At 55.5% G+C, this 24,443-nt stretch overlaps 2 protein-coding genes across 2 annotated transcripts; both read left to right on the top strand.

The window, feature by feature from the left end:
- Nucleotides 1–1,402: 1,402 nt before the first annotated feature.
- Nucleotides 1,403–6,053, top strand: AQP5 (aquaporin 5). The gene is made up of 4 exons (XM_004428998.3): nucleotides 1,403–3,170; nucleotides 4,232–4,396; nucleotides 4,805–4,888; nucleotides 5,674–6,053. The coding sequence occupies exons 1-4, from the start codon at nucleotides 2,415–2,417 to the stop codon at nucleotides 5,857–5,859; spliced, it is 1,191 nt and encodes a 396-aa protein (XP_004429055.2). The 5' UTR covers nucleotides 1,403–2,414; the 3' UTR covers nucleotides 5,860–6,053.
- A 6,784-nt stretch (nucleotides 6,054–12,837) lies between these two features.
- AQP6 (aquaporin 6) lies at nucleotides 12,838–15,359 on the top strand. The gene is made up of 4 exons (XM_004428999.3): nucleotides 12,838–13,245; nucleotides 14,034–14,192; nucleotides 14,438–14,518; nucleotides 15,147–15,359. The coding sequence occupies exons 1-4, from the start codon at nucleotides 12,853–12,855 to the stop codon at nucleotides 15,357–15,359; spliced, it is 846 nt and encodes a 281-aa protein (XP_004429056.1). The 5' UTR covers nucleotides 12,838–12,852.
- The last annotated feature ends 9,084 nt before the right edge of the window (nucleotides 15,360–24,443 follow it).

The raw sequence follows: 24,443 nt of genomic DNA, 5'->3' as shown, positions 1-24,443 counted from the left end.
AGGAAACGTAACCAGCGGCCCCCTCTGAGCAGCCTTGACAGATGGGGTCTCCTTCTTCAGCCACACCAGGCCCATTCCTGACAACCCCAAGAGTCCCATCTCAGGTCACTGTGTGACCCTGGGCAAAGCAGTCACTTCTGAGTCTGGATGCCTCACAGGTAGCTCAGAATTAAGTCACACAGCAGAGGCCAAAGCCCTTGGTTAGCTGTAAAAAATTGGCCTCAAGTCCTCAGGTAGGAGCTTCCCTTGGTGGCCCAGCCTCCTGTGAGCACTGCCAAGTCCTGCCCTCTCCAAGATGATGGAGTTTGCAACCTATGATTCATGAAGACAGTGCCTGGAGAGAGAGGATGAGATGGAAGGTGAAAGGGTGCAGATTGGAGGCAAGTTCCACTGTGAAAGGGCCTGGTCCCCAAAGGCCTCTGGGGTCCTGAGGGTCATTGTTCCAGTCTGGGCCAGGCCCGCCCTGAGCCCTGAGCCCAGATGAAAATCCTGTATACAGCTGCCACGCTCTGCCAGGGGCAGGGCCCCAGGACCCACGGCAGAAAAGACAGACAGACCTCCTGCCTAAAGAGGAGAGACTTGGGGGAGGAGCTGCTCCAGCAGGAAACTGGGAGCAGAGCAGGAACAACAGCGGAGTTTCTTTGGTCCCTGTTTTCTTTGGCTTCTTACCTGCCACGGAGTACAGAGCCCGCTCCTCCAGATCCTTGGCTTTCCTCTGGGCCCCTCCCTTTAGCCATAGCCTGACAGACTGATAGAGGAGCACCTGTTCTCTCCCTCTGCTGCACCCTCCGGGGGCGTAGCTCCACACAGAGCCCTCAGGGGGCTTTTTAAATGATAGTCACAACATGAGGAAACTTTACTGAGCCTTACTCTGTGCAAGGCACTGTGCTAAGTGCCTCCCAAGGACACATCACGGGAGTGGTGGTGGGGTCTTCAGTGTAACTCCTCTCCTGGGATCCTGGGGGTGGGTCCCTGCCCCTCCTCCAAGCCCTGGAGGGCCCTCCAGCCTCATTCCCCACATGCCTAACCTGGGGATGGGAAGAGGGTGGGGTGGGAGGGCTGGTGGAGAACAGCTGGGAGCTCAGAGGGAAGGGGCAAAGACAGGAGGCGGGGGATTGGGAACTGGGAGAAAGTGTCACTCAGCCCAGGGGTGGGAGGACTTGACTTTGGGGGGACTGAAAAAGCCCACATGTAAGAGAGGCAGACATGGAAAATGAGGTAGAGATAGGGAGAAACAAAGTCACAGAAATTGAAGCAGAGGAACGGAGAAAGAGGAGATGGAAACTGAGAGGTGAATAGAGAGACGGAGATAGGGAGGCTAAGGCTAAGACTGTGAAAGGAAGGAAGGAAAAAAACAGGGAAATTGAAAAGGGGGCGGGAGAAAGAGAGGGAAAGCCTAAGAGACAGACTGAGCCTGAAATGAGAAAGAGAGAGATTCAGGAAAAAGACTGCCAGAGGGAGAAGGACAGGGAGACTGAAGAGAGAGATAAAAAGTGAAAAACAGTGCCGGGGTTTGGAGGAAGAGACAAGGAGAAGGACAGAGGAGAGGCAGAGAGATTGCAAGAGGGAGAGAATTCAAGACTGAGAGTGGGTCTGAAAGAAGAGGAGACTCAGGAGATTGAAAGGAGGAGGAGCAGGAGGAAGAGGAGGAGCAGGACAAGGAAAACGGATAGCCAGCGTGGGGGGGCTTCTGGCAGGGCGGCGGCGAGGCCGAGACCCGGCGTGGAAGGGCAGTGGTGTGCCTGCACCCTCCCGGACCCCCCTCCGCCCCTCCGCCCCTCCGCCACAGTCCCAGGACCCATTCCCTGACCCCAAACAAAACGGAACCCAGGCATGCCCCCTCCCGTACTATGGACAAAGGGAACTCCTAGCCCCCACCTCCCTCGGGGACTGGCTGGGATTCCCTAGAGGGCTGTGCTCCTGGAGGGGCTGCGACAGCTGCCGAGGAGGGGCGCCTCCCGGGGTCTGCCTCCTCTTCCCAGGATTGCCTGGCTACTGGGCGTCGAGGATCGACAAGCGCGAGGCAGGCTGGCACGGAGCCACTTTTCCCAAAACGCCCCCACTCCAACCCCGGAGGCCTGCCTGGCCGGGGCGGGGTAGAGGCCCAGCCCGGCCGCCCGCCCCCGCCACCGGCCGGCTTGGAGCTGAGTGGCGCTGTCCTCAGGGAATCGCATCACTCCAGCTCAACCGGGGGTGAGGCTGGGTCAGGATGGCCAGGTCACAGGAGGAAAAGGAGGAGCTGGACCCGGAGACCGAAGAGAAGAAAAGGGGAAGACCACGGCCGGAGATAAAGGCCCAGAGGAGGCAGACGCCCAGAAGTCGGTAGTACCCGAGAGCCCCGACCCAGCCAAGTCTCCCAGGGAGCCTGGGGGACACAGCGCGGAGGAGAGCGCACGAGCCGCCTGGAGTGCACCATGCGCGGGTCCCCGGCTGCCGGGCCCGTCTACACCGCCGCCTGGGTGGCGTGGTCCAGGCGGGTCCGCGGCTGCCCCGTCGGGGAGGCGGGCGTTGGGCCAGGGGCACGCGGGGCCGGAGACTGCGGCGAGCCCGAGGCTGCGGCGACGTTTCCACTCTGCGTGCTGCGCGGGCCCCCGGACGCGGGAGCCGCCCACTGCCCCCCCGCGCTGGGCGCCCGCCGGGTATATAACGCGCCCCTGCAGGGCCTGACCCAGGCCGCTAGCCACGCAGTGCGCGCCCGGGTGTGCTGCCCAGCAACTGAGAGCCAGCCCGCCGCCCCCTGCGCCGCTGCCGCCTCCCCGACGGGCGCCCCCTGCCGCGGCCGGAGCTGCCCCGCCTCCGAGGCCACCATGAAGAAGGAGGTGTGCTCCGTGGCTTTCTTCAAGGCCGTGTTCGCCGAGTTCCTGGCCACTCTCGTCTTCGTCTTCTTAGGCCTCGGCTCGGCCCTCAAGTGGCCGTCGGCGCTGCCCTCCATCCTGCAGATCTCGCTGGCCTTTGGCCTGGCCATAGGCACCCTGGTCCAGGCCCTGGGGCCCGTGAGCGGAGGCCACATGAACCCCGCCATCACACTGGCCCTCTTTGTGGGCAATCAGATCTCCCTGCTCCGGACTGTCTTCTACGTGGTGGCCCAGCTGATGGGCGCCATTACTGGGGCGGGCATCCTCTATGGGCTGGCACCGCTCAATGCCCGGGGCAATCTGGCAGTCAACGCGGTGAGTGCCCATGGGGCTGGGGGTGGGACTGGGACCCTGGGGCGGGCTCCGGACCAGGCACCCACAGCCCATCTCAAGAATGGGTGCCACAGAGTGGGCCATTAGGTGGCAGCCTTCTAAGCTGAGGAAGATGAATCTCCAGGCTGGCTGTGCCCCTGCCCAGACTCCCTGGTTCATACCCACTCCTCTGCCCTCTCCCCTCCTGCCGCACCGTCCTGGCCTCTCTTGGTGCCTACTGCCCCTCCTTTCTTGCCTGAAACTTCTTCCTTTTCTCGTGTCTCATCTCTGAGTTCTGCCTTCCTCTTGGGCCCCTCACAGTCCCTATCTCCTCCTCAGTGGAGTGGTTTCATGTAACCATCGGAGAGAAATGGGTTGTAATCCTGGCTTCGGGTGACTCTGGCCTCTCTGGGTCTCATTTTTCTCAGCCATTATGTGGGGATGATCATAAGCTACCACAACAGGTGTCAAGGGGATTCCATTTAGAAACCATGTGTGGGATCGCCTAAAGCAGAGCCAGTGCATAGGGTCTCTGCTGAATATTGGTTCCTGCTCCTGGCCCCTTGCTGTCTCCTCCCCAAGCCCCAGATTCAGCCCCCATGTCCCATGCAAACTGGGTTCATTAATCAAACACAGAGGAGGATTTTCTCGGCCATTGTCAAGCCGTGAGTCAGCCCCACCGGAGAGACGGGTTTGAGGTTGGTACTGGCAGCAAGTCAGGCACGGGCGGGAGGCAGGCTGGAGGGTGCAGTAGGCAAACTGGGCAGCTGCCCACAGGAGGGAGGGTAAATGCCAGCTTGTGGGGGTTGGGGACTGGGCAGAACCGTTGACAGGACTGTGTCCAGGAAAAGCTCCCCTCATACTCTGCCCTTTGGCCACTGGCCTGAGCTCCAAGCTTTGTGCACACTGTGAAATAGATAGTCATTTCAGCAAGTGACCTCCCTGATGTGACGTACTCAGGGCTGGGCTTCCAGGTGTCCTTAGAGGCCCAAAGCCCCATCCCCCCAAGCCCCTGGCCATACAGCCAGGAGAAGGCAGAGGTCCAACCCATCCTGCCCTTGCAGCTCAACAACAACACGACGCCAGGCCAGGCCATGGTGGTGGAGCTGATCCTGACCTTCCAGCTGGCGCTCTGCATCTTCTCCTCCACTGACTCCCGCCGCACCAGCCCTGTGGGCTCCCCAGCCCTGTCCGTCGGCCTGTCCGTCACACTGGGCCACCTCGTGGGGGTGAGTAGTGCTGCCACGCGGCTGGGGTTGGGGGGAGCCCCTCGGGGCAGATAATGGGGCCCTGGAGCAGCACCCCTCCCGACCACTGAGTGAAGTTAAGGCCTGGAGTGGGGCTACTGTACTCTGGCCAGACTTGATCCCCCAAAACCTTCTCTAGCCTGAGGAAAGATGGGAGTACGCGGGAGGGAGCTGGGGTGAGGGCAGGAAAGCAAGCCCAAGCTGAGGACAGAGAAGAGAGGAGGGGCGTCGGGACCTGTTGAGGGAGAGGTCACCAGCTTAGGAATCCGGAAACTTGAGTTGGAGCCATGGCTGAGCCCCTAAACTGCTGGGTGACCCTGGGAGAGTCGGGGACCCCGTGGGAGTGGACAAGCACGTTGCCCTCTTCACCGCCTCCCTCCCTATGTCCAGATCTACTTCACCGGCTGCTCCATGAACCCAGCCCGCTCTTTGGGCCCCGCCGTGGTCATGAGGCGGTTCAACTCCGCGCACTGGGTGAGTCTGGGCCCTCCCCTGGCTCCCTGGCAATGAGGGCCTGGAAACCCAGCCACGGCAGCCAAGAGCTAACTGGACTTTCTGGGTGCTGTGGACCCAGAGCTTGAGGGTGGGCTGTGGGAGCAGTGGCTGGAGAGAGAAAAGGACACAAGAGGGGATGGGATGCAGCAAGAGCAAGGGCAGAGGTCGATTTATATGGCCTGAGCCCCTGGGGACTAAGGAAAGGGATCTGTCCCTCCGTGTTGATGTCCTCTGAGGATTTTGTATCTGTCCCTCCGGAGGTCTGTGTATCTGTCCTCTCTGATGTTTTATTTATCTTTCCCTGTTGAGGGGGTTGGGAGAGTCTTCCTTCCTGTGTGTCTGTCCCTCTAGACAATCTGTGCGTCACCTCCTTTGAGAGCTCATAGTCTTTCTCTCCAGAGTCTGTCTCTATCCCTCTGTGGAAGGGAGAGGACTCTCTGTTCGTCTCTCTGAGGAGGTGCATGTCTATTCCCTCTGAAGGTTCATTTGTCTCTCTTTAGGGTAGGGTTGGAGGAGCTCTGTCCCTCTGGGGATCTGTGTGTCTCCTTTGAGGATCTGGGTGTCTGTGCTCCATGTCCCTGTCATTGGGGAGTGGGGTGTCAGTATGTCTGTCCCTGAGGTGGGAGGAAGTCTTCCCCTCTGGAGGTCTGGAAGTCTGTATGTCCATCTCCTCTGAGGGTCCATGGGTCTGTCCTCTGGAGGGGGGAGGTCTTGATCTCTGAGGCCTGGGGCTCAGCCCCCTGACGCTGCTCTGCCTCCACCAGGTCTTCTGGGTGGGGCCCATCCTGGGGGCAGCCCTGGCTGCCATCCTCTACTTCTACCTGCTCTTCCCCAACTCCCTGAGCCTGAGTGATCGTGTGGCCGTCATCAAGGGCACCTACGAGCCTGAGGAGGATTGGGAGGAGCAGCGGGAGGAGCGGAAGAAGACCATGGAGCTGACCGCTCACTGACAGTGTCAGGCTGGGGCCAGCTCCTCAGCTCCCGAACCGCACGGGAAAAAAGAAAAAAATATGACAGCAAAGCTTCCTTCCCCCACAGCGGGGTCCTCTGGGCCGGGGAGGAGGTGCTGGTTCCCCAGGCTGCACAGTTAGAGATGGGAGCAGGAACCCATGATGGGACTCTTGGGGTGGGAGCCAGGGGCTGGGCCCTGGTGGGGAGGGGGTCTCTCTGGGACAGGGCAGACTGTTGCCCTGAGGTCAGACCTCAGAGATTGTGAACCCAAGCCGGGAAGGAGTGGCCTGCAGCCTGAATCCCCCAACCCTTCCCAGTCCCTCCTCAAGATCCAAAGGGATCCCAGCCCCTAAGACAGGAGAGGCTGACCCTCCCTAGAGCTCCTTAGGAGGGAGACTGGTTCATTAACTGCTGCCTTATTTATTTCTGGTCAAGGATGCTTGGAGTAGGGCTGCTGGTGTTTGGGGTGGAGGCTTACCCAATAAACCACTGACATTCATGATCGGCCTCATCTCTCCCCAGAAGCCTCTCCTTGGGACACCCCAGCACATCACTTCTCCTCTTTGTCATCCCGCACCCTCCCCCACAGGCTCCACAGTCCTCTGTGGAAAGAAAGGGAAGCTGAGGCCAGGGGAGACCTAGAGAGTCAGAGATGGGGGTGGGGGGAGAGAGAGGAGACCAAATATAGACATAGAGCTAGAGGTTAGGAGGGGGCAGTGGGAGCAGAGAAGGAGGGATCCTCACTGAGTCACTTGCCTGCTCTCCCCTCCCACCTCAGCTATGTCAAGTCCCTGCCACTTGAGGAGGGCCTGACACCAGTGCCCGGGTGTGCCAGGCAGGGTGGAGGTGAGGTGAACCAGCTAGTAGCCCCTTGAGATGCCAAGGGGGTGACCAGCCAGGTCTGTCATCAGGGAGGAGGCACAGCCCTGGAGGTCCCTCTCTGCACTGCGATGTTCCAGAAAGATGACATGTTGGGATCCTGTGCTCAGAAGGAGCAACCCCCTGCCCCCTACCCCACACACACACCACCCCACACACACACATCTCCAGAAGCCACACCTGGCCCAGCGGCCCAGGTCTTTTCCGGGTCTCCTCTCCCCTGCCTCTGCCGGCCAGTGTTCCGCCATCTTCCCCTCTGGGCCTGCAGCTCTGCCTTCACCTGCGCTTGTCCCCTTGCTGCTGACACTCCTTGGGAAACCTCCTTAACTAGCCAAGCCCCCATCCCTTAAGCTTAAGCTATAAGATGAGGATAGAAAATGCTTCCCTCACAGGGTTGTCGTGGGGATCCGAGATGAGAGTTCGATTCCTGGGACCAGCCTGCTCTCTGTGGGGAAAAGGGTGGAAGTCATGTGGATGAGCAGCTCAGGACACAGCCCCGTGTCATAGTTAAGGAGTCTGGCTTGGAGCTGGAGAACCTGAGTTCAAATCTTGCTGCACAACTTTGGGTAACATAAGTTCCTGAGCTTTACTTACCTCATCTGTAAAACGGGGATACTTGTACCCATCTCATGGGTTGTGAGGATAAACTGAGACAGTGGATGGAAGTAAAACCCTTGTGCAAACAGGGCCAGGTGCCTCAGAGTGAGTGCTCAATAAACTAATAGTGTGAGAAAAAAACCAGCGTGCACACATCTGGGACCCCAGCCACACCCTAGTTCTGGGCGTCTGCTCTCCTGAGAGTGTTTGAACCTGAGGCCCCCCTTCTCCCTAGTATGGGAACCTCTCCTGGTGGTCTTAAGTTTTACCTCAGAAGAGGAGGGGTCGGGAGGGCCAGGAGATGGACTGAGAAGGGGTGGGAGAAGCTATCCACCCTGGGGGGCAAGGGTCAGCCCCAGGGGACACAGGTGAGGAGGGGCAGACTGCCTAGCCCTCCCCCAGACTCGAGTCTAGTATCTGTAAATGGGAGCTGCAACTGCCCCTGCCCTGCACGCCCCGTCGTCTTACAGGGAACCCCAAAGGGCAGCGTGTGTGAGACCCTCAGTGCAGGAGCAGGCCCCCGCCCGCGCCTCCGTCCCTCTGCCGCCAGTGCCCACTCCGACCAGCAGGGGGGGACCTCGTCCGCCGAATCCACCGCTGCTGCGCTTCCTCTTCCCCAAGTCCTGGGTCTGGGCTCCAGCCAGAGGGGGCGCGGGGGGTGGAGGACACGAGGAGTCTCGCAGGCCAGCTACCCCCAGTCCACCCCCACCCCACACTATCCGGGAGGGCGTACAGAAAAGACCTCAGTCTCCAGAAGACTCAGGTACAAGCACAGCCATGACTGGAAGCCTGGTCTCTCCCTCCATCCAGCCCAGCAACTTGCGTTCCTTTCTCTGACGGGCCCCGAGGGTGAACTGGGGCCTATGAGAGACAGACCCTCAAGGGTGGGTGGGCGCCCAGGCCGAGGGAGTTACAGGCCCGGCCAGAGGGCGAGGGTCCGCCTCGGGCTTTGGGCTGACAGGTCGGGGCTGTTGGGCCAGCAGAGGGCGCTGTGCTCCTTGGTGTCTGAGCTTCACGCGTTCCTCAGTCTGGGCTCACAAAGACCTGCGCGCCCAGGAGCACGGACACACACGACCCCCGCACACCTACACCGACCTTCACGTGTACCCGAGGGGCTGCGTCTTCCCGGCATAGGCTGCTCCCTCCGTGTGTGTGGAGAGCCACGTTCTCTCTCAAAGGGCTGCTAGGGAGCAGACCTAGGAGCCTGGCTCCATGCACTCTCCGAGAGGCACCGGTGCGTGTCATAACCACGCATACACATGCTCAGTCGCCTCTCTGACCCTCTGCTCCACCTGAAGACGGAACCCAGGAAGCGCTTTGATTGTTCCATGGGAGGCTTCCTCCTCCCCCTCTCCCCCTCTGCCCAGGGGCTGCCAGTTTTTACCACATGATGGAGAGATGGAGGAGGACTGGGGTGAAGGCGGGGAATAGACGGAGGGTTGCCTGTCTAGATGGATGGACGGGAAGAGGGTTGCTGGGAGGGTCAGCTCTCTCAGCCCGAGCTCATATTGCCCCTGGTGCACATGCACATGCTCACACACACACCTCCTCATGGAGATGCCCACCCCAGTAGTCTGGGGAGGCCAGAGACAGGCCTTTGGGAGGTTACAAGCACACAGCCACCTGACAGGCAGCTCTAGGCAGCCAGGTGTGGGGGCCTTGGCAAAAGGCCTCTGAGCTGAGTGACCTCAAAGTGTGGCATTAGAGCCTAGGACTGCTGGGTCCAGGGGAGATTAGTGGCTGGAGTTTGAGCAAGCCCTGGCTAATGCCCACCTGGCCTCAGGGGGTAAAGGACATTGTCCCATGCCAGGCAGGGCCCCCAGGACGCTCTGCTCCAGGCCTGCTGGAGACAAAGGCTGCCACTGCACTTAATGGTCTCAGCCTCCAGGGCCCAGAGCAGGGGCCGCCTTAATGGTCTCAGCCTCCAGGGCCCAGAGCAGGGGCCGCAAGTGCTGCTTGTCCTAGAGGTGCCACAGCGACTAGGACCCTTCCCGCCCCAGCCCAGTCCTCACAGCTATCTCACTGGAGAGGGGAGGGGAGTGCCAATTCTAACAGCCAACATTTTCTGACTTGGAGACACTCTCCTAGGTATCAGCACATGTACTCTAACGACACATGGGGAGGTGGGAATTATCATCTTCATTTTATAAGTGGGGAAACTGAGGCCGCAGAAGTTAAGCGCTGGTTAGGGGAACAGTATATACATGGCAACGTTCAAATGCTTTCCCTTGTACTGTCTGATCAAAGGCTCTCAACAGAGAGGCATCACTGCCGTTCAGTGCCTGGTGCACAGGTGCAGAAACCGAGGCTAGGTCAGATGTAGGGACTGGTAAGTATCTGTCCCAAAGCGCTCCATGGCCCTGTCTGAGGGGAGAAAAGGAGATGCCCTTGAGGTTCCCTGGGACAACCCCTAGGCAGGGAACCCACCGTGCCAGGGAGGAATGTCACACACACTGCCCCCACAGCCACAGTCCTTCATTCCTTGAGCATCTATTGAAAGACTCCTCTATGCCAGGCAAGCATGGGAGTCTGTGCTGGAACAGTGGAGGCACTGAGGGGGCCGAAGCCAGAAGTAGCCACTGGCTTTGCTCAAACCCAACTTCTCTACGAAGCTTGCCCTGATTCTGCTGAAGAGGACAATCAGGACAGGCTCCACGGAGGAACTGGACTTGAGCAAAGTCTCGAAAGAGAGACAAAGAGGAAAGGCATTCCAAACCCGTGGTCCTTCCACTACTCCATGATTACCCGGGCAGGTTATAAAGAGGAAGCCGGGAGAGAGAGAAGAGAAAAGCACAGCTGAGACGGGATGGCCAAGAGATGGCCCCAGTCGCTCAAAGAGCACAGGGACGGGCCCCCGACTTAGACACAGGAGAGGGCTGCCTCTTCTTCAGGGCCAGAGTGAAGCTGGTGAGGGCATGGGGCAGCTGCAGGTGAGTTTGCGCCTGGGGAAGAAGGATGGGAAGACGTCTTGCCTGCTAGTTTCGCTTTCTAGCTGGAACAGGAGGCAAGTTGATTGGCTGGAAGAAAACCAGAGTGAGTAGGGTACTTGCAGAGAGTGGGGAAGGTTTGAAGTAGGCCTTAGAAACTGGGGAGAGAGCCGACTAGGGTGGTGTAAGGATTGCTGAGCAGAGCTGCCACCCCTGCTGGGGCCAGACACCATGGACTTGTCATGGCAGCAGTCTACACGGCTGGGCGAGTTTCTCCAGCAGTGCTCAGCAGCACAGATGGGGGGCAGAGGGGTGTGGAGGAGAATGAGAATGGAGAGATGTGGGGAGTGGGGTGGAGAGAAGAGGGAGCTGGGACAGGGGCACTGAGGTGAGATGCTGGGGGATCTAGCTGGAGAGGGAAGGGTGAAGCCAGGGCAGCTGGAAGAACTGAAAGGGGATGCGGAAGGGATTTTACTGGGACTGAGACAGGGGAGAGTGGATGCACAGAGCCTGTGATCAGAGCTGGGATGTTTCACTTGAAGATTTCAGAGGGCCCAGTCCCAGGTGAGGGCGAGTACAAGGCTGTAAGAATAGCCGGCTGAAATGAAGCAGATATGAAAATCACCTGCCTCCAGGAGGTCAAGAAAGTTTTATTCACTCATTCATTCATTCAACAGATATTTATTGAGCACCTACTATGGCCGATTCCTGTGCAAAACACTACATGTAGGAGTGAACAAAACTTGGTTCCTGCCTCCTAAGGGGCTCACCACCTCATTGAGGGAGACACATTAACACCATGACAACACCCTATGGTGACTGTAGTACGAAAATTCCCAGGTATGGTGGGAGCACGCAGGGCGCCTCCCCCAGAAAAAGAGGAGGTGACATCAAAGCTGAGCCTTAGAAATGGGTTAGGAGTTACCCCAGCAAAGGATGTGGGAAAGGCTTTCCAAGGAGAGGAGAGGGCATCCTCCAAGGAGAGACCAGCATGGAGTGTTCCAGAACCACTGGCCATTTGGTGAGGCCAGAGGGTAAAGGACAAGGCAAGGACTGGGGAGAGGAGAGAGAAGAGGAACAGGATCCCAGAGGGCCAGGCATGGAGCTCACAGAGGGAATGGGAGCCTTTGAAGGGATTTTAGCGGAGGAGCAGCAGGATCAGATTTGCATTTGAGAAAGATCACTGGGCTGCAGTGTGGATAATTGATTGGAGCGGAGCAAGGGAGCAGACGGAGAGAATGGTTAAAGGCTGCAGGGCAGCAGGGGTGGCAAGAAGAGGGCACAGTCAAGAAATAGTTAGGATTCAAAATCAGCAGGACTTGATGCCCTTCTTGGATGGGGGCAGGAAGGAGAGAAGGGTCAAGGATGCTTCCCAGGTGCCATCAACTGAGCTGGAGAAAACAGGAGGAGTGCGTTTGGAGAACTGGGGAGAGATGAGGATCTCATTTTGAGACAGGTTGTGTTTGAGGAGCCTGAGGACAAACAGGGGACATCCACTGGGCAGGGAGATATGGCCAGGGGTGAGGTCAGGGCACCCAGATGTGGTTAAGAAGTGAAGACAGTTATTTTAACAGCAAGACAGGTTCTTCTTAGGAAGGGAACACCTTTGTTTGAGAAAATACCTTGATAAGCGGCTGGGAATAAAAGGTCAGAGCCTAGGGCGAGGGTGCCTCTAGGGCAGCAGAGCCACAAAAATGGTTAAGCTGCCCTGTGTGAGACGTTTGAGGAATTGTTTTGGCCCTAGAGAAGGAGGAGAGGAGAGACTCGAGGGGGGAGGGACAGAGAACAGAGGGGGAGGACAAGGGGAAGTGAGTGAAGGACCAGTGGAAATTCCCAGCTGGCAGAGGTGCCCACTGCCATGTGTTCTGTCTGATTAGCTGTGGAATAAACCCCTCCTCCATTTTCCCCTCTGCACCCACATAGGCCCATGTCCTCAGTAAAGCTGACTCTATCACATCTGCTTTCTGTGAGTGGGGTTTTAGGTGGGAATGGAGGAAAGGGCTTATTTCACATCTGAGCTTATGGGCCACAGAAGAGTAGAGCCCATTTGGAGGCAGAGCCTGCAGACAGAGGGACCAGGAGCCCCCCAAGAATGCACAGGACCCTCTGAAGCAGGCCTTGGACTTGGGGATCTGAATGATCTTGCTCTGTCTAAGCTGACATGGGGGATGTGAGCACACTGGAATGCCACGCCCACCACTGCTCCTGCACCTGCGGCCCCCAGGCTGGGCCTCTGCCCACAGCAGAGTTAGGCCTGTCCAGCTTGGAAACTCCGGAGGTTCCAGCTCAGCGGCTGGGGACCGCCTCCCTCCCCCAGCTGTCAGGTGAGCTCAGGGTGCAACGGGCATGTGAGCACCACCCCTCATGCCACCCCAACACCTCCCACCCACCCAGACACACATAACCCTGTCACCCCACTCCCAGCACAGTCCTTGGTGGAGGAACTGCAGGTGGGAGCTAGAGAAGCCTCTAGGCAGTGAGACAGGCAGAGCAGGCCAGAGACGAGAGACCAGAGGAGACAGAGGAGATCAGAAGCAAGAGAAACAGAGAGCAAAGGAGGCAACAGCCAGGCACCAGGACCTGGACACAATGGAGTCGGGCAGACACTGCTTGGCCAAGACGCTGGTGTGCCACCTCTGGTCGGCCATCAGCAAGGCGCTGTTCGCTGAGTTCCTGGCCACAGGGCTGTACGTGTTCTTTGGCGTGGGCTCGGCTCTGCGCTGGCCCTCAACGCTTCCCTCTGTGCTGCAGATCGCCATCACCATCAACATGGCAACGGCCATGGTTGTGCAAGTCACCTGGAAGGCCAGTGGGGCCCACGTCAACCCCGCTGTGACGCTGGCCTTCCTTGTGGCCTCCCAAATCTCCCTGCCCCGTGCTGTGGCCTATGTGGCCGCCCAGCTGGCAGGGGCCACAGTGGGGGCCGCTCTGCTTTACGGGGTCACGCCAGGGCATATCCGAGAGACCCTTGGGGTCAATGTGGTAAGTGCGGGGAGGGGCATCTGGCAGGACCAGGAGGGGGTATCCAAACAGGTGGTAAGGGTGGAGTGCCAGGCCCGAGGAGAGGGGACAGTGAGGTAACAACTTGGCCACATGCTCCACACCTGCTCTAGGCTGGGCCCTGGGCCCCAGGGTAACCAGACTGTGGCCTTAGGGCAGGAGGAGCAGGAATGGAACTAGGACCTCATGCGAGGACCAGGTGAGTCAGGGAGGAGCCACACCAAGGAGCAGGAGTCGGAGAAGGTCCAGGCATTTAAGGGTCATGGTAGCCAGGGAGGGCTGGGGCTGTGAGTAGTGGCAGGGACCCTGCACACACTTCATCTTCTCCCCGTGTTCCTCCCTCCCCAGCACCCTGAGGCCTGTCTCACTCCCCCCCGCCCCTCTCCGCAGATTCCCCTAATCGTCTATGTTCCACCTACTTCCTCAAATCTCCTCCTTCCACTGCCACCCGCGGTCTCCTCCCGCTGCTCGCAAGCATGCACCCCAGCTTCTCTGAGCCTTTCCTTTCCCGCCAGTCCTGTGCCCCTGCCTCCTCTCTGAACCCTTGGCCTCAACCAACCAGGGAGGTAGGAGGAGCGCCACTCACTTCTGCAGGGAGCAAGTGGGCTGACCTGAACCCCACCACACAGCTCTCCCTGCTCTGTCATCTCCTTAAGTCCTGGAACTGGCTGTGGTGAGGTGTCACCCCCTTACAGTGAGGAAATGAGGCCCAGGGGGTCACCTTCCCTTGGCAGAACCTGCATTGGCTCCAGTGTAACCCCCTTGCCCAGGTCCGGAACAGCGTCTCGACCGGCCAAGCGGTGGCAGTGGAGGTAGTTCTGACCCTGCAGATGGTGCTCTGTGTCTTTGCTTCCACTGACAGCCGTCAGGCCTCAGGCTCCCCAGCCGCCATGATTGGAGTCTCTATGGCAGTGGGCCACCTCATTGGGGTAAGAGGCAAACAGGATACTGTGCAGGTACACTCACTGGTCTCTCCCTGGGGAGGCTGCAGGGGCCCTGAAGGCTAGGAATTATCTCCCTTGGGGCTAAGGCTATGCCCCACACTCCAGGCCCAGGATATGGTGCTGTGGAGGCTAAGGCTGGGGCCAGGGCTCTGAGCCAGGGCAGAGGGTGCTGTCCCATCCCAGGCCTGCCTTAATCTTCCTCACACCCTGAACCAGCACTCGTTCCCCAGATCTACTTCACCGGCTGCTCCATGAACCCAGCCCGCTCCTTCGGTCCTGCGGTCATCGTGGGGAAGTTCACAGTCCACTGGGTGAGACCCTCTGCTGACAGCCCCGAGGAAGGGAGAGGCCCAAGTAGGGGATGGGGACTGCGGCTTTTACCAGTGGTGGGGAGACAAGTCCCCCTACCACAGACCATCTGACCCCCAATGGAGGTTTCCCTAAGCTCAGAAGACCAGGGAGAGTATCCTGGCTGGTACTTCCTTTCTCTGCAGCTTCAATAGCCCAGGAGACCAGTGGACTGACCAGGGCGGGAGTTGCAGCCTTGGCCCAGGCCTCAAGTCCTGGCTGTTTCCTAATTCACTTTCTCCAGCTGGACCAATTTCCAAACTTGGATAAAGAAAAAGACAAACAGAAATAGACACACGCCAGCAGAGACAGGAAGAACACTAGCCAGGGCTCCTGGCTGGAACAGGGGAGGCAAGAGGAGAGAGGCAGGAGTGGTGAGGAGACTGGGCCTGCCCTGTGGGAGGCAAAGTCCCCCTACCTGCCTGACCTCGGGGGGCAGGACACGTGCTTCTCAAATTCGCCACCTTGTAGGCAGCGCGAGGGTTCCTGGGAGACCAAGTCCAACACTAAGGAACCAGACAGGGGTCCCAAAGCCACCTTATGACTCTGATAGCTCACGAGCAGGGTGCCCACTTCTCTTTGCCTCCTCAGATCTTCTGGGTGGGACCCCTGACGGGGGCTGTCCTGGCTTCGCTGATCTACAACTTTATCCTGTTCCCTGACACCAAGACCCTGACCCAGCGACTGGCCATCCTCAAGGGCACCACAGAGGTGGAGACAGCGGTAGGGGTAGAGCCCCAGAAGAAAGAATCTGAGCCCAGTTCAGGGGACATTGAAATGGAGAGTGTGGGTCAGATAGCATAGAACTGGGCCCCCACCCTCAGGCTTCTGAGAGGAGCCCTGAAGGTGGCAGCATGATTTGTATGACCCAACTTCAGGTTTCGGGGGGGGGGGGCGTGGGGGTGCACAGGACAGACAAGGGGGGTGTCCTGCTCACAAGAGGGGATGGGGAGGCTTGGCCTTGTGTCCTGACAAGGTGGCCGGGGGTTGCCAGTCCCTATCCCTGGTGTTACATTTCTAGACAGTAAGAATCTGTGGAGCAAATCTGTTCAGGTTCCTCCTCCTCCGTCTCTTAATGGGAGAGAGCAGAGGGAGGCAGGGGAATTCATGATTGCCCTCCCCTTCTCTCATCCATCTGGACCCCAGTGCGGGTCCTGGGCCTCCAGATCTCCATGTCTTGGAGAAAAGGGAATTGGAGCCCAGACAGCCACTCTGCTTAGAGAGCGAGAGCTATAGGGACTGACCTCAGGGAACCCCAACTTCTCACCTGAACCCTGGGGAGAAGGGGCCAGACTTCCCAGAAGAATCAGGCCTTGGGATGGCCTCTGAGCTCCTATGGCTCCCCCTTCAGACTGGGGGCTTCCTGAGGACAGAGATTGCCTTCCCTGTAGATCTTCATTCCTCACTCCTCCAAATGCTCAGGAGAGGACCCCTCCTTGGGAAGAACTGACCAGAGAGGAACCTTTCCTCGGGCCGGCAGAGGGGCAGGCTATAGGCTAGGGAAGTTTGGGCCAGAAAGGCCTTTCCCAGGGTGGGCTGTCCCCAGGTGTTTGCCTGCCTTCTCCCCCACAGACCCATTCACAGGAACAATCCTGAGAGAGAACTCCCCATCCCAGCCCTCAGTCCACGACCTAGGCCAGAAGCCGTCTCCAGCCTCATTCTCAGCTCTGCCAGGATCCCCAAAAAGCTGTTGAATAAGTCCCAAGGATGGTAGAAACTTGGGTATGACCCAGGGACCCAAGAGTCACAGTTCAGTGCCTCTGAGGGACTGCCAGAGTCTCAACTGGTTTGTTAATATTTACAAGCTGCTATAAATCTACTCTGCCCAGGACTGGGTGTCCTATCTGGATCTCAGCTTCCCAGCTGTAAAATGGGCACAATCCTCTCCCAGAGACTGCTGTGAAAACAAACAAAAGATTGGAAAATGTTTTTGGAAGTTAAAATGCTAGAAAAACAAATCCAATAAATGATGATTATTGTTGCTGTTACTGTCATTATCGGGTTTGAATACAATTGCTGTTGGTAATGGGAGGGAGGAGGGAAGAAGGGAGAGAGGGAGATGATTGAGAGGGAGGGAAAAGAGAGGAGGATGTTCTCATTTCATCTGCTCCACCCACTTACTAGAGGCCCTGCCTCCTCTCCTGGCTCTACTGACCTGGGAGCTCTGTGAATATGTGTGGAGGGGGGGTTGGGAAGGGACCCGAGAATGAAGAGACAAGCCAATAAAAGTCAGTTCTTCTCATCTCTATGGCGCCCATCACCATGGTACCCTGAAATGCAGCAACCGAATCCATAAAAAAGATAGGTCCTTTTCCATGATGTCTCTAAAGGGGCTGGGGATGGGGGAGGGGCTATCAAAGTCTTCCAAGGGCAGGATGACAGGGCCCAGCCTGTGACCAGTGCAGGAGCTGAGTCTCCAGTGCTCGTGGTCACAGCAGCCATGCTCAGTGTCCTATAATATTGTCAGCACAGAGTACTAGTCACATCTCTCCAAGCTGGGCCCCACTCATCCATCTTCACAATCTCTCAGAGCCCAGGGCTTCCTGTGCCCTTTTACGAGCAGGGACAGCTGGATGTATGTGTGTGTGTGTGTATGAAGGATGTGATTGACTTGCTAAAGGTCACCTAGCTCAGTACCACAGCCCCCTAAGGTCTCCCCAGCTCCCAGCTTAGAATTTTCCAAAATAGAGCTCCAGGGGGGCTGCGACAAGCTGCAGCCAGAGGAAGGAAGTGAGCAGGAACTAGAAGGTTGAGGAGGGCAGGGGGTGGAGCTCCTGCAGTAGGCTCTTAAGCTCCTAGACAAATCATCTCTGTGTCCCCAAGCCAAGCACACACTGGGTGCTCAATAAAAGTTTGATGAATGAATGACTGGGGAGGGAGGGGAGGCAGTAATTGATCAAGAGGGAAATTCAGGAGCTACAGCTCCAAATGAGCCAAGATGACAGCAGCTGAGGAGCCTATGCTTGTGGGTGGAAGTAGCCGGGACGAGGGTGCCCAGCCAGCCACATTTGAGCCCCCACCCACTACTCCAGACTGTGTAACCTCTGTCCCAGGACCTTCCAGGACCAGGAGGGGAAGGGCGATTGCCTGAGGAGAATGCTGGGGGCTATTTTCACAAGCAGTTCTTTAAAGCTGTGCTCTGTCCCAATAGACTAGAGCAAGGGGACATGAGCTTCATGATAAGTGAGGAATTAGGTTAGAATCTGAAGAGCATCCAAAGTTAGACACAGGAATGAGTAACCAAAGGTTAGCTTCTCCTTCTCTGGAGCCCTTTAATAGGACAGCTGGCCATCTGTCTGGAGGAGGGAAGGGCTGGCCTTCTGGGAGCCAAATCTCAGCGTTTCCCGCCAGGGGCAGTGGGCTTCACAGTCACAGCCCCTGTACCTGGAGGGTATAGGGGGTGGTGGGCGGGCGCATGGGGAGGACAGAGACCCAACCAGGCAGACCCTTGGTGTGCACTCCCTTCCTCCCGTTTGTCAGGGGAAGTTTTTAATTAATGGTGTGTAATCTGATCTGGCCCTTCTCCCTGCTGAGCACTGCCTTCAATCAGCAGAGCCATCTGCAATTGCAATTCATAATTCTCCCGAAAGGGAGGGGGACTCAGGACGGGTGCCTGGGTGATTAATACAATTAGCCTTTTATGTTGATGATTGTCTTAGCAGGAGCAGATGATGCCAGCGCAGAGCCTAGGCTGTCGCTTACCCATTGGCTGGCAGGAAGCCCCTCTCTGCTTCCCACCCCCACTGCCACCTCCGGGTGTAAAGAGGACAAGTCTAATCTGGGACCACACTGTGCAAGGGGGAGAGACCACGAAGGGCTCTGGGACACATTTGGGCTCTGTGGACTGAGGGGAGAGGAGGAGCAAGACCGTGATCCAGAGACTTGCACCTTCCAAGGAAAATCACTGTGACCTAAAGGATTCTGTGCACCAAGGTTAAATAAGACAGAGGCCACATGGAGGTAGAATAGCAGTTGAAAGGGTTTAAAGAGTTTATACACAGTCTCAGGCACTTACTGGTCGTGTGAACTTGAGCAAGTTACTTAAGGATCCTGAACCTTACTTTCTTCACCTGGAAAATGGGGTCTATTCGCAAGGGGCTTGAAGAACTACATGGGATGTGTGTGTTTAGCGCTGTGCCTGGCACAGTCTGCTCTCCATCGGGGGCCGCTCTTTTGCCCATCCTCATGGTAGAATGCCATTCTCTCTGCCAATGAGCTCAGCTGCTTCCCCTGCAGTTTCTAACGTGGCCAGGCTCTTACTAAAGAAGGGATCGCTTCCTCCCCATACCCCAGGCTTAGCTTGAGCAAAGGAGAGAGAGAGTGTGAGTGTGCGTGTTGAGGGAGGAGGATCCCAGAGGAAAGAGGAGTCAAGAATCCAACTGGAGGAAGAGATGAGGACCTCCTCGGAACACAGAAGTGGAACGTTGCAGTGATCATGGCTGGGAGCTGGTTGGGGGGAGATTCGGGGATGAGGCTAAGGAGGCTGGGTGGGTATAAAGGGGTGAAAAGAAGCAGGGCTTTGAGCATCTGGAATTTCATATGAAAGCTACATAAACAAAAGGGGAGCAGCCATCGAAGCTGAGGGTTTAAGAGGTAGCACAGATCAAAATCTGTGACCTCTGATCTGTAATGAGGTCAAGTGGTTTGGAACAAGCTGATTGGGGTTTTGAAGGGAGACTCCGCTGGGTCAGGAGACGGTATCACCTCCGTCCCTCTGGGCCCATGGCACTGTTCTCCATGACCCGGCGCAGCGTGAGAAACGAGCTCCCTGTCCAGGGAGATGTTAACCTACAGCCAGGCCAGGCTGGGCAATGTCAGGGGGAAGAGAGGGAAGGAAGGAGGGAGGCAAGAAGTTAAGGGCTAATCAAGACGAAGCAGCCGGCCAAGCAGCGGCCACTGGGGCAGCTGGGGCAGGGGGTCCGCAGCTGAAGAGGGGGTCTGCAGAGAAGTGATTACAGATCTCGGCGGAGATCTGTAATCACTTCTCAGGGAGGGGCAGCCACACTGAGGAGCGGTCACATATTCAGTAAAAGCTGCAGAGAGGCCTGGTCAGAGAGGGCGGCTTGTGAGAGGGAGGAGTCCAACAGCACTGGTTAATAGGCTGCAGTTGATGGGCAGAAAAGGGGGAAATGGAAAACTCTTTCCGAACTCTGAGTCAGTCAGATAAAGGGGCAGTTATTGCCAGAGCTGGGGCTGGAGGAGGCCAGAGACAGAGGCAGGGACCAGCAAGTCCACCTCACCTCCAAGGACAGGTGGAACAAGGCCCAGCCAGGCCAGGCCCAGCCCACGGTCAGAGGCCAGGACAGCAGGCGGGGGTGTCCAGTTCTGAAGCACCAGGCTGGAGGGGCTTCCTCGATGGCCCGGAATACGCTTCCTTGTTGATTCTGAGATCCAGCATTAATGTCACCACCTCCGAGGCTCTCTGAAGCCTCCAGCTCCCTCCCTCCTCAGAGCTCCCCGCACTCTGCACCCACCCGTCCTGGCACTGAACACTTTGCTCCACCTCTCTCTCCCTGAACAGGAAGACCTTCTCAAACAAAATTATGCTTTTAGTCTACTTCTCATCTCAGGGCAGTAGGTTCCTTAACTTGACTATCTGTCCTTTTTCTGTTGGTCCCCAAACCATGGCCTTCCAGTTTCAAGGAAAGACCTCCTCTCGTATTGTGGATTTGGTGAGCAAATTGGACAAAGGATTGTATTGAACACTCCGACTGCCTGCCCAGAGTCTCTAACACTTCTAATCTCTCTTATGTGTTAAGCGCCCGAATGTCTTAGCACCACACCGTGATTTCAGAACTCCACCAGGGCTATTATTTTTTATTATTTTGGTCATAGCCTCACTCACTCACAATGGCTTTTTTCCCCCTTCTCAGACTCGGGGGTCACATGTAACGGCTCTGGGGGGTCATGACTGGGACAGATTTCGATCCGATCCTACACATCGCTTGTCTGCTTCTTTGTGCCCCATGTCCTAGGGCTGAGCTTTGCTTGTCCTGCACCGCAGCTTCCCTCAGACATGGGGGAACCCCCTGCTTTCCTCTCCAACCACAGATCAGGAGCAGGTTCCCTGGCCTCCACATCTGGCCTAGCCAACAGCCTATCTCCCACAAACAGCTAACACTCCCAACCCAAATAACGTTGATAATAAGATGCACCGCTATTTTATGAGCTACTAAGAAAGAAAAAACACTGCATTACATATTGTAAGATGCCATTGATTATAAGATATTCCAGTTATCAGAGGTGTTAAAATATATTTTTAAGCACATCTTATGATCAAGGAAATGATCATTTCTCCTTCAAATCTTGGTTCTTTAAATGAGATTTTAAAGAAAGGGGGAATGGAAGGCCAAAGTGGGGACCACAATGGAGGGTCTCAAGTCTTCTCCTTCCCCTAAGGGGAATGGATACCATTGCCCTCATAGGCTGTCAACTCCTCTGCACATTTGTTCCTATTCCAGCTTTGAAATACCCAGGCCACCCCTCACAGTGAACATCTCCTCGCCCTCAGTGCCCGAGAGTCCACTGAAGAGAACCTCACTCTTTGCACAAAGGAGGCAAAACAAAAGACAAACAGTGCCAAGCCAGGACGACCATTTTTGAGGAGATAATCACCTAGCACTCCAAGGCCATTTATCCAACCACTTCCCACCCTACCGGGTTATCTTCCCAGAGCCTCCAGGCCAGTGCCAGGAGAAGATGCCGAGATTAGTCATTTCCTCCTAATCGGGCTAAGACAGCTCCCTTAAACTGCCAACTGCAGGCAGTTCCCGTTAAAGCAAAGCAGCTGGAAAGGGCTTAGCCCTTTAATGCCAGCAGCTGTATCTCCACAGTGCGGCTGCTCCACCGAGGGGCTGGACTCTGGCCAGAAGCACCAGGCGTTTAGCCCCAGTCAACGTATATTAACCTAGGGGGAGAGAGCAGCCAGCTCCTTGGGAGGAGGGGAGGCGGTTCCCTTAAGCACCTCCACCAGCAGGCTTTGCTTTCCAATGAGGAATAAAAATCCCAGCCCCTTTGTATCTCTCGCTCTATTAAAATCTGAACAAACTGTATCATCTCACGGGCAGAAAGAGCTTTCTCTGTGATGGGAGTAACTCCATTTTAAAAACTCACCTAAGGACAGATCCAAATGTTAGTTTTGACAATAAAAAGACTTTAGGCCACTAACCACACAGACTCATTTTCCTTTGAGCTGATGTTTTTCTCTGAGGTCTAAAGTATGCTTCTGATCCCAGGTGTGCATACATGTGGACACGACAGACTGACGACCTCGTCTTGGAGAGCCCTGGGCCTTAGGGTTGGTGAGAGAGAAAGCTAAACAGCCGTCAGAAAGCCCTGGCACAGAGCAGGCTGCTGAAGAGAGATCACTCAGAGGCTTCTTCCTCAAAGCCAGATGATGAACATGAGACGGAGTGAGAGCTAATGCCACTCAGGGGGAAAGCCAATAAGCTAATCCGCTGACACGTTTCTAGAAGCAGGCTGAGGGCTTTGGCTCAGAGACTTGCCTGTTCTTGGCTCTGGGCTTCAGAGCACACAAGATGCACACGGGTGGCCTGAGAACAGACTCCCACCAAGAGCAGCCTCAAGCACTCATACCTCCTCCTTCACACAGAAAACAGCCCTGGCCACCAAGCCCAGGTCTTCCATTCCACCAGACAATAACCCCGACCAGGAAGACATTCTCCTGTCCCAAATGCTTTTCCCAGCAGTCTGGGCCTCCCTGCTCTTTCTGGGTCATCTGTTGAGCGTACATAAGCACATCCACATACAGCCCTACGTGAAACCATTTACTTACCTAACAATATATTAACAGGCCCCACGATACAGCTGAACTCCAGAGTAGGAGCTGTAACCCCCAGGTTCTCATCCCAGCTGAACTATACATTCGTTTGTGGGAATTTGAGCCAAATCACCTCTCTGAATTTATCAATTGGGATATCAACACATCCTGCCCACCACACATGGATATTATGAGATCAAGTAAGATGATAAATGAAAGTGCTCTGTAAGTTGTAAACCACCATATTATATTTCCTAAAGGCTTTATGGGGAATCAGTTCTTAATTCCATCTTCTCTGATCACCAGAGAAGATATTAACTGGCAAGTGCTTTATTAGAAGTTTAAATATCCATTTACATGTGTCTGAGCCTGGCACACAGATGGTGTCCAACTGTGTGAGATGAGAGCAATGCTGTATAAAAACAATGCAACTAAATGAAGCCTGACAAGAGTTATAGAGTGAGAAGGTAGACAAAAGGAAAATTCCTGCTTCCAACGCTGAGTCCCTGAAAAGTGGCCTCCTTTCCCATCCCACACAACTGCAGAGGACAAGGCTCCCACACACTACAAGGTTATTTCTGGTGACGTCAAGCTGTTTTCCACCTGACTTTGTGAATAGAAACCATCAACAAATACAGACTCTGAGAACCAGAGTCTAATAAATTATACAAGTTAAAGACCTCCTGGCCTGGAGCCTTCACTTATTTACAAAATATACCACCTACAGGGAGCAGATTTTAAAAAATTACTAAGTTCTTAGGTTAAGTGGCCATTCTCCAAACCTTGTTTATACTAAAAGCACAATGACTAACGTGCCCCTACTCTGCATGCATAAAAGCTTTTCGCATCAGTGGCTGAAACTTGAGTCATGACCAAGACTGTCATCAAAGGACATTGATCGAGAACCTACTGTGTGAGCTGTGCTCACTTGAACACTAAACTCTGTGCCACTCTTGCTTCTCAGAGGTGGACTCAGCAACAGCTCTTTCCCTGCTCAAGCTGAGGGTCTAAGAAAAGGTGATGTGTGATTAAGCAAACCCCTTGGTATACCAGGCACAGCAGTGGGTCTCATACATGCTTTTCCAATTGGAAACTATATATCGTATGTATATGCAGATGTATGTGTCTGTCTATCTGTCTGAAGCTTGAGGTGGGCAGACAGGACCTACTGTAACAAAACAAAAACAGTAAGCCTGACGTCTTTGCTCCCTGCACTTAGCACTCCTTGTCACTTTGTGCTGCCCAATAATTTAAGCATGAATTAAGAATTCAAGACCCCTTTCCGGGGCCGGCCTGGTGGCATAGCGGTCAAGACCCCTTTCAATGCTATAGGTTCAGTACATAGCCAAAAATGACTATTTTTGCCATGATAAATCAATTGAGTACCCTACAGTCCTCCAATAGAAACTCAGATGCCTTCTTGTCTTCTATTTCTGCAAGCAATGAATTCACCTTCTTAAGGAAGCAGAAATCCTTAAAACACCCAGTAATAAACGCAAATTGTTACTGCTGAATCAAACCATGTAATGCTTGCCCAGTTAAATAAACATCAAACATAGAGGAGTCCTACATAGATTGATGGAGGAGAACGGATTTAAAGATTTAAAGATTCCGGTTATTAGCAAGTGGGATAGTAAAGTTAAACTACATTAAAGCTGGAATGAGAGGCAGCGTCAGAAAGGGTTAGAAGCAGGAGAGGGGGTGACAGGCACTCCAAAGCACTGGACCCTTTCCACAGATCTCACATCAAGGAAGTATAATTTAATTAAGAAAGCCCTCAAAAGTCAAGCTGTTCCACATGAAGTACTGTTAAAGAAGGTGAAGGTGGCTACATATTTCCCTTTGCTAATATCAGAATTATTTTCATGGCTAAGGTCTCTCAGCCTAGCCTAAAACTGAGCAACTGGCTGCCAACATCTGACACACAGGGCCATTTCCTTTTTCGTTAATGGGCCATCAGTTCCTGCATAGGGTAGTCTTGCCTTCACTAACATTATACAATCCATTTACTTCCTCTACATTAGTGACTTAAAATGCACCTTGGGGAGATACTACAGAACAGCAAATGTGGAGCCAGGCCAACACTAGGCTTACAGAAACATAAGAAG

Source organism: Ceratotherium simum, chromosome 17 (assembly GCF_057802395.1).
Source record: "Ceratotherium simum simum isolate JZ-2026a chromosome 17, ASM5780239v1, whole genome shotgun sequence".
NCBI lineage: Eukaryota > Metazoa > Chordata > Mammalia > Perissodactyla > Rhinocerotidae > Ceratotherium > Ceratotherium simum.
This window is presented reverse-complemented; position numbering and strand designations above follow the sequence as displayed.